A 9,755-nucleotide genomic window follows, 5' to 3' on the forward strand; every position below is an offset into this window, starting at 1 on the left:
TCCACTGACCATTTATTAACTGGAGAATGAATTATATTCTTATAACTAATTCAGCTTTTTATGTATCTGAGAAATTAATCCTTTATCAAAGATGTTCTCTGTAAAAAATAAAATTTCCATTTTCTGCATTCCTTCCAATTTTGGTTACATTACTTTTATTTGTGCTACATGTTTTTTCTTGATTCCCCTAGTTTCTGTCTCTGTGTTGTCTAATCACACTCTCTGTATCAATCTGTGTGTATTTCTTTCTATCTCTCTGTATTCCCACAAACTCTCTTCATTACTTTGTTATATATATGATATCATATCATGTTTATATATATATATATATGTATATATATATATCAAAAAATAAAATTTAAAATAAAATAAAAAGAAAGATGGAATTAAATTACATCTTGGAGGAAGTTAGTGAAGTGTCTTGCTCATTTGAAGTAGAGAAAACATTGAACTTAAAGAGAAAATGGACTGAGTTTGAATGTTAACTCTGTTATTATCTACCTGACATATCTGGGCCTAATTTTCCTACTTTGTAAAATGGAGATAAAGGCTTTAATGGGATGATTCCTTTAGCCCTATAGCTATCATCCCATGATTCAAGTAATTTGTGAACCCCTCTGAAACAAAAGAGACAAGAGTTTTGAATTTTATCTGCCCTTGTCATTTCTCAAGAATTTTAGGTAGTTCTCTTGACAAAATTATTTTGTCATTTCCTATATTGATGGTGCATATGTTTTCTGTTTCTGACTTGATCCTGCTTGCATTTTTATTATGTTGGACTTCTTAGGACAAAAGATAGAGATGATGAGAAGTTTTTCACAATCTCCTATTTACAGAATTCTGTCTTGTTCTTGATTTCTCTCCTTCTCAGGCTTCTATATTAAAGTCTTTGATTAATGTTAATATGCTTATTTCATTCTTTACACTGTTTTAGCTTCTTGTATCACCAAAACTCAAGAATGACAATGTTATTCACCACCACACCCATTTAATAAACTTCAGTGGCTGTCTATATAACCTCCAGAATCAAATATAAAATCCTTTGTTTATGATTCAGGTTCTTCATATCATGTCCCCTCGTCTTTCCAGTTTTCTGATACCTTATTCTTGTTTTGTGACACTACATATTCTGTTATCTATTGACATAGACTTCCTTTATATTCTTCATATAAAACACTATCTCCTAATTTCATATAAAACACTATCTCCTAATTTCATTCATTTGCTTTGCTATTTTCCACATCCAGAATATTCTTCCTCCTTATCACCACTTCTTTAAGTCACAGTAAAATTCCACCTTGCTCAGTTAGCCTTTTTTATTCTCCCTCATTCTAGTGCCTTCTCCCTTCTAATCATCCCCAGTTTATCCTATAATAATATTTATATTATATTATTATATATATAATATTATATTGATACATAACTGTTTACATAATGTTTTCTTCATTAGATTGTGGTATCCTTGAGAACAGGGACTGTCTTTTACTTTCTTTCTAACACTTAGCACAGTGACTAGAACATGGTAGATGTTAATAAATATTTATTTATTGACTGTCTTTGAATCTATTATTTCTTTCAAGGTTCAATCCATATGAAATCTCAAAGGAAGTCCATCCTAATTTCCTTATTTATTAGTGTTTGCTCTCTTTTCCTCAAATTATCCTTGATATTTATCATATTTGCTTAAATATCTACCCCTTGAAAGAGTATTTTTATCCCATGAAGGCAAGAACCATTTTTATTCTTATAATATACTCTTTATGACTCTTATACCCAACACATCCCACAAACATTTAATTAAGTTCCTACTATGTCCCAAACACATGATAGGCTTTTAATAAATGCTTGCTGAATTGGATTGGAAAATAATAGAACAAGATTCTGAAATCTGAAGGAATAATGAATTTGTAGTTCAGATGTAGTGTCCCAGACTATCATGACTATGAACTATGAGATGAACTTTGCTATACATGAGAATTTTAAAAAGGAAAACCTATCTTGTCCAGAGAAAGAGTAGAATAGTCTGAGATAGAGGGAAGCGTATGTAATGAAACTTCAAGAAAGGTAGTCACTCAGACAGTTTCATGATAACCTGACAAAGGTAGTTATGGATCTAGAGTTTACCCTGTTTGCTGCTGTGCTTATTAAAAGTTATTAAAAGTGATGTAGCTAGAAGTGATTAATTATATCAGGAAAGCATCAATCATTACTCCAATTTCTGACCCAAAAGCAGGGAGGAATGGGAATGACAAAAATCAACAATAAAAAAGAAACTCACATCCTCAGAGTCCTCCCAATGAGGGGGAAAATGTATGACTTCCTCAGAGACACTTTGCTTAAAAAACAAAACAGAAAATTAGAAACATGCAAACACATACTCCAGAATCTATAAAAAGTAATTTCAAAAAGTTCAGAAAATATAGTCATAAGGCCATGGCCATAAATTCTAAAAATGATTGAAGATTAAGAAAGAAACAAGACTTTTAAATATGAAATTATGGTTGTATAGTCATAAATAATCCCCATGGGAAAGAAAAATAGGAAGCATCTAAGGCAGCTAATGTCACAGTAGATGGACTACTGGACCCAGATTCAAGAAGACAAGATGAAATCCAGATTCAAAACTTTAATGTTTGATTCTGAGCAAGTCACTGAATTTTATGTTCGCTTCAGTTTCCTTGGTTATAAACTGGGATAATAATAATGCTAATCTTCCATGGTTCTTCTAAAGATCAGATAAAATAATATTTATAATAAAAATTGCATAATACCACAATAATGCCACAAAGTAGGTGCTATGTAATTGTTTCTTCCCTTTCTCTTCCCTTTCCTTTCTCCTATCTAAGGAAACTAATGTGATAGGAAGAATGTTTTCAAAAAATTTTCATATGAAATATGTGAAAGAACTTGGGGGGGAAATGCACCAATAAAATGAACATTCTCAGAAACTTATTGTTTTGGTTTACCTTAATTTTCTAATTTAACAACATACATATGCATATATATTAAAAGAAAAAGAGACATAGAGATGGATATCTATATGTATGTGTTTTTAGATGGAGAAGTAAACAAGACAAGAGGAGAAGTCAAAAACTGTGCAAAGTCAGAATTAGGCAAACCCAAAGATAATTCCAGGTGGTCTTTACAAAAATGCCAAAACCAATAATAAGATCTTTAAAAATACCAAATATATAATACTTGTGGTAGTTATACTTTAATTATCAAAAAATAGATTTACATATTTCTTAAAGGGAACAAAAATGAAAAGGGAGACATGTTTATTAAATAAATGACAGTGTTCTAGAATGAATAATTCCAAGAGAAGAAAGGATAATGTACTAAAGTTAATGAGATGAATTTAATAATTACTCATAACTTTCTCCTCAACTTGCAGTACATGAAACTGATAACCAACATCACTTTCTTGAACAGTTCATCATCAAAACATTCTCTTGCCTTCCTATTTATTTTCTGTTTCTACAATTAACTTTTCATCTTTCTTCACTATACTGTCTATGCTCTTGCCAATTTCATTCATCTTCAGAGTTTGTCTATACTCCATATTTAGACATCTTCTAAACTTATATCTCTAGCATTAGTATTTCTCCTCATTCCATACTTATGTTTCTAGTTGACCACTGAGTGACTACCACTTGGAAATTTCTCTAGAACCTCAAATTTCACCTGTCCAAATACTGGCTTTGTTAGCTACTTTGGCAAATAAGCTCTTCCTTTTTTCTTTCAATGAAAAAAAGTTCATCTTATAAAATCATTTAAGAGATCTTCCTAAAACTCCCAATTTGAAGACACAATCTCTTCATAGCCACCTTCATCTCTTTGTTTCTGAATGTATAAATGACTGGATTGAGAAAAGGAGTAAGAACTCCAGAAAAAATGGCAAGAAACTTATCCAAGTGTAATGTGGGTTGTGGCCATGTATAAGCAAAGATCAGTGGTCCAAAAAACAAAATCACAACAGTGATGTGAGCTGACAGAGTAGAGAGAGCCTTGGAAGAACCACCTGAAGAATGCTTCTGAACAGTGACTAGGATGAAAATGTAGGAAATGACCAAGATACAGAAAGAACCCAAGGAAATGAAGCCACTATTGGCAGTGACCATGAATTCCAGTCTATATGTATCTGTGCAAGCAAGTTTGATGAACCGAGGGAGGTCACAATAAAAGCTGTCCAATTCATTAGGGCCACAAAATGGCAGATTAACAACAAAAGCCAGCTGGACCACTGAGTGGATGAAGCCAATGGTCCAAGCAGCCCCCAGGAACACAGTACACATTCTTGGACTCATAATAACCAGATAATGGAGAGGCTTACATATGGCAACATATCTGTCAAAGGCCATGGCTATAAGCAACACCATCTCAACACCACCAATCAAGTGAATAAAGAACATCTGAATGATGCAGCCAGAGAATGATATGATCTTGTGCTTTTTGAAAAGGTCACATATCATCTTGGGAGAAGTGACTGAGGAAACTCCCAGATCACTGAAGGAAAGGTTGGCTAGCAAGAAGTACATGGGAGAGTGCAAGTGAGGGTCAGAAGTCACTGTCAGAATAATGAGGGAGTTTCCCAACATGCTTGCCACATACAATATAGAGGAGAAAACAAAGAGGAAAAGCTGGATATACCAAGAATTGGAGAGTCCCAGGAACACGAATTCAGACACCACAGTGTGATTGGCTCTGTTCATTGTCTCAGCAGCATTGCATTTGTAGCCACCTTTAGGAAGAGAATGAAGAGGAAATCACAATTATTTTGAATAATATTAATATTCCAAAATTCCATTCAACAAATACTTAGTAAATGCCTACTCTGTGTGACACAGAACTAGTTCACATGATGGAAACTAGGCCTTGCTTCAACTTCTCACAGCAATATAGCACTTTATCTCATGGTTACATGAAGCCTGGAGGACACTTCCAAAGAATACTGTTTTTTATTAACACCATGGCCTACAATAACATTTCTCCAGTTTTTGTCTGAGATAGGACTGATCTGAGGAAGGATATGGAGGAACAATTTGGGTAATGAACCAAAACATAATGTGAGAAGGAAAAGAAATGATTTTCATTTCATTCATATATTCATGAATATATTCTGACAATTATTTTAGAATGACTAATTCACAGATTTAGATATATGTTACCCAAATTTAATTTCATATATCTATAAAATTCATGAGATTTTAGAGTTGAAAGACAACTTGGAAATTATATTTAGTCCAATACTTTCATCTTTTTTCATCTATGAAACAGGTTCACAGAAGTTATCAGTCAAAATCTGACTTTATATATATATAGCTCAAGATATGTGTTAGTTCTACCCTTAAAGAGACATTACAAAGGATTTTCTCTATGTTTGCTTTTTAGATAAGTGTCCTTGTAAAGTGTATGTTAGAATAGTTGTGATGTAGAGGGGAAAAGGGCAGAATTGAAGTCAGAAAACTTACATTCAATAACTAATTCAGTCATAGCTAAGAGGGATTAGGTAAGTAAATTAACTCCTCTTTCCCTCTATTTTTTAATCTACAAAATCAAGAAAATATTATCTCTTCCACCCATTAGCAGGTGGTTCATAATAAATGTTTTATAAATTACATAAAATCCCATTTTAAATTTTTTTATTGTAACTAGAAGTACTTACAATTTTATAATACTTTAAGGTTTTTGAAATTCCTTCCTCCCAAAGACCCTGTGAAGAAAGAAGTATAAATATTATTTCTTCAATTTTATACATAAGAAAAACTAAGGAAACTAGCCCATGATGACAGAAATATTCTAGATAAGTTTCCATTTCAGGTGCCTTGAATTCAAGGCAAGTCTTGTCCTATCCACCCATTTTAATATTATCAATTTTTTAATTGATTTATAGTAATTATTTAAGATTTTATACTATATGATGGGATGTATCTTTTTAATTCACTTGACACTAAATATGACTTTATTTGTTATAACAGTGCTAAAACCTACAGATAGGGAAGGAAATTTAGGTAGTCATTTATTCCATCTATTTACAACCTACTAGGATAACATCAAATTTGGTCCTTATAAATGATTCCTACAATTCATGAAATTTCTTCTTTCCATTTGACTGTCCTTCTCTAATCTGCTATTGCTAAAATAATATTTTTTCCCATCCAGAAAGAAATTTTATAGGCAGGGGTTTGGTATAAACTATGTGTGAGATTAATTTCCAAACTAAGGAAATAAATGCAAGAATTTACTATGTCTTCCTGCTTTCTAAACCTCTATAAAACTGGATAGAGCAGAAGTGGCCAATGGTGATGGAGTCACCTACAATTATTGGGGGGACAGACAAATGTTTGTCATTGGGACAGACAAAATGAAACATGAGACTTAAACAAAAGCAAAAGCTAAAAGTCTGATTTAGGAATTCAAAAAGAGTGAAAACTACAGAATAGAAGCTATGAAACTAAGGCATTTGACCACAGAGATTAAGAGAAACAAGAAACATTGAGTAGGAGATTGAATGCCAAAGTAAGCAATTAAAAAAAAAAAAAGGTAAAAGATAAAAATTAAGATGAAGAGGCAGAAAGAGAAAAGGAAACAAAAAAAGAAATGACATCAGGAGGTAAGGGATAAAGTTGATATAATGGGGATATAATGTTTCTTTATACTATGGGGAAACTTTAATAATTTAGATGTGGAAATAAGTTTTTGAGGTCAGGTAATATAGCTTCCTAATTTTAAGGTCAAACAGTTAAAACAGGATAAAATTTTGAACCCTACAGTAGTAGATATTTGAATACGGTCCTATGTCTTCAAATCTACCCATTCATTTTTACTTCAAAACTCAAGAAAATAAAAATTAACCTTAACATTGCCTTAACATATGTCTTGTGACAACAATCACATTATAAATTCTCTAAAGTTTGAACAATGTTTAGTCATCTCTTTATGGCCCCTAAAGTCCAACAGGCACCTTTTTAAACTAAACAACATTTTTTACTAAATGAAGTGAATGTTGAATGGAAATAGAGGCAAACAAATAAGGAGGGGAAAAAAATCAATAGCATAGTAAATACAATACAGATTATAGGGAAGGAAAAAGAGCCATGTAGATGAGGAAAGGTTTACAAAGATTTAGTGCTAACTGTTTTACCTAATTAATGAAGAGTAACTCAGCAACATTTTCAGAGATCTAATGATAACAGAGATTAAAATTCTCTCTTACAATAAAATATCTTCTGAAAGAAAGGTGTCTCTGTAGCCTTTCCTAATAGTAAAGGAGGGTAATTAGTCATTGCTGAGATGTGGGAATAACCATTGTGGGATTTGCTTGACCTGGGAATCATGGAAAACAATGGTGTTTTTTCCCAAAGGTAAAAATGTTAGGAGAGTTCCTAAATAATGAAAGGAAAGGAGAGAGAATGAGAGCTAGTTGACTTAGTGAAATGAGAAGAAATTCATTTGGTGTTAAATAAGCCTTAATAATCAAAGGACTAGCAAGATAGAGTTGACTAATTAAGATAAACATTAGTGAGAAAATCGTAAAAATAAAACAATATATGATTTGAAAGGAACTAAAGAGAATATCCAATCCAACCAAATATACACGACACAAATATCCCTTTTAAAACATCTCCTACAAGTAGTATTCTCAAAGATTTCAAATATTTTAACTTCCTCCCTTATACTGACATTTTCCTTGAGCACAAAGAGCCATTATAAAAGATTACAATAAGAAGAAAGGTGCCTAATTTATCGCTCTGAATGGCAGTGACCAAGTTATGCTGCAGAGATAAGAAACTGCCAACCTGAACTCATGTAACGAATAAATTATCTCCTAGAATTGTTAGTTTTTCCAGAGAAATCAAGGAAAGAAGACATTACTAAAGAAAAGAGCATTTTTGAAGACTTTCATAATTTTCTTCACCAATTTAGTGGTTTTTATTTAGCATTATGAATAAGGAATAATCCTTAACATTAACAATGCAATCTCAGAAATGTAATGATAACTATACAATTTGCAGAATTTAGGTGTGTGTTTTATACCATTTAATCTAGGAAATGAGAAAAGAAACTACATGGATATTTCAGCTTGAAATTTAAAAAAAGACCCAAAATATGGGGTTGGCACAAATCTCAATTTAATCTAAAAAAAAAAAATCCATCCTAAATAAATTACAAGCAAAACAATGTGTTGATGTTAAAAGATGAGTAAGATGATTTTGGTCAAGTCAAATGAATGAGCTCCAATGTGAGTAGGCCCCAAATTACAAATGGGTTGATTCTAAATTTATCTTCCAAGTTAGTTCAAATGAAAAACTAAAGCACATTAAATACTGCATAAACATAAGCACATGCTCTAATAAACATAAACACATGATCTAATACATATTTATTGTTAGAGTTATGTTTTCATGTATACAACATTCAAATCTACTGTCTTAAGTTCTATCCAATATCCAAACTCCTGTTTTCAAATCTGTAATTGAAAATTCTCAATTGATCCCCCTAGGAATTCAAAATCAACAATTTGCTAAATCAAATTCATCTTCTTCCCATACAATTTCTTTTTCTAAACTTTCTTCTTGTGGAAATTAGAAGTTCTTCTCAAGTCATTTAAGAAATTTTTCTGAAACTCACAAGCTGGATACATTCTTTTCATTGCCAATTGCATCTCTTTGTTCCTTAGTGTGTAAATGACTGGATTCAGAAAGGGAGTCAGAATTGCATCAAAGATAGCAAGAAATTTGTCCAGATGTGATGAATTAAATGGCCATGTATTGAAAAAGATAATTGGATCAAAATACAAAATTATCACAATGATGTGTGAAGCCAACAGTGGTTGGCAATGACCACGAATTGAAGTCTGTATGTATCTGTGCAGGCAAGTTTGATGAACCGAGGGAGATCACAATAAAAGCTATCCAGCTCAATGGGGCCATAGAAGGTCAAGTTAATTACAAAAGTTACTTGGACCACTAAGTGGATGAAACCAATGATCCAGACAGCAGCCAGAAGCAATGTACACATTCGTGGACACATAATAATCAAATAATGGAGATATGGCAACATATCTATCAAAGGCCATAGCTACAAAAAGCACCATCTCAACACCACCAATCAAATGAATTAAAAAAACATCTAGTTGATAAAGCCAGAGAATGAAAGGACTTGGTGTTTTCTGAAAAGGTCACATATCATCTTTGGGAAGTGACAAAGGAAATCCTCAGGTCAATAAAGGAAAGGTTGGCCAGCAGGAAGTACATGGGAGAGTGCAGGTGAGGGTCAGAAGTCACTGAAAACACAATGAGGGAATTTCCCAGCATGCTTGCCAGATAGAACACAGAGAAAACACAAAGAGCAGAAGCTGAATCTCCCAAAAATTGGAAAGCGCCAAAAACACAAACACAGACACGTCACAGTGATTCACTTTGTCCATTAATTGAATCAGCAAGACAATCTGAGAAATTACCTGTAGGAAGAGAATAAAGAGAAAATTCAGATTACTGAATATGATAATGGTACCCTAGAATTCAAGTCAATTCAATAAACACTAGTTAAGGGCCAACTATGTGTAATACTATGAAAATCTTATAACACATCCTTCGCTACTTACCATAATTCAGAAGATTTTTGTGAGAAACATCTGAGTTAATGTATACAAAAGTGTATTTAAGTACAAAGGGATACATCAAGCTATTATTATTTATACTATTTTTTTTTCATTTTCTCATACCACTACACTCAAACTTTATATAAAAACA

At 32.4% G+C, this 9,755-nt stretch overlaps 1 protein-coding gene and 1 pseudogene across 2 annotated transcripts; both read right to left on the reverse strand.

Annotated features, from left to right (window-relative positions):
- Positions 1-3,464: 3,464 nt before the first annotated feature.
- On the reverse strand, positions 3,465-4,712 carry LOC127549160 (olfactory receptor 4F3/4F16/4F29-like). 2 transcript variants are annotated; one of them, XM_051976995.1, is made up of 2 exons: positions 3,811-4,712; positions 3,465-3,477 (listed from the first exon to the last, which is right to left on the reverse strand). In XM_051976995.1, exons 1-2 carry the CDS (start codon positions 4,710-4,712, stop codon positions 3,465-3,467), a joined length of 915 nt encoding a protein of 304 aa, XP_051832955.1. The 2 variants fall into 2 exon arrangements, with proteins under 2 accessions (XP_051832955.1, XP_051832954.1); XM_051976994.1 differs by lacking the exon at positions 3,465-3,477 and having other exon boundaries at positions 3,774-4,712.
- Positions 4,713-8,563: 3,851 nt separating this feature from the next.
- On the reverse strand, positions 8,564-9,430 carry LOC127546625 (olfactory receptor 4F3/4F16/4F29-like; annotated as a pseudogene).
- Between the last annotated feature and the right edge of the window lie 325 nt (positions 9,431-9,755).

The sequence above is a fragment of the Antechinus flavipes genome, chromosome 2 (assembly GCF_016432865.1).
Source record: "Antechinus flavipes isolate AdamAnt ecotype Samford, QLD, Australia chromosome 2, AdamAnt_v2, whole genome shotgun sequence".
NCBI classification, from domain to species: Eukaryota; Metazoa; Chordata; class Mammalia; order Dasyuromorphia; family Dasyuridae; genus Antechinus; species Antechinus flavipes.

Bases quoted from the DNA above. Each gene is read 5' to 3' on its own strand.
- LOC127549160 (XM_051976994.1), bottom strand. From the start codon at position 4,712: ATGAACAGAGCCAATCACACTGTGGTGTCTGAATTCGTGTTCCTGGGA.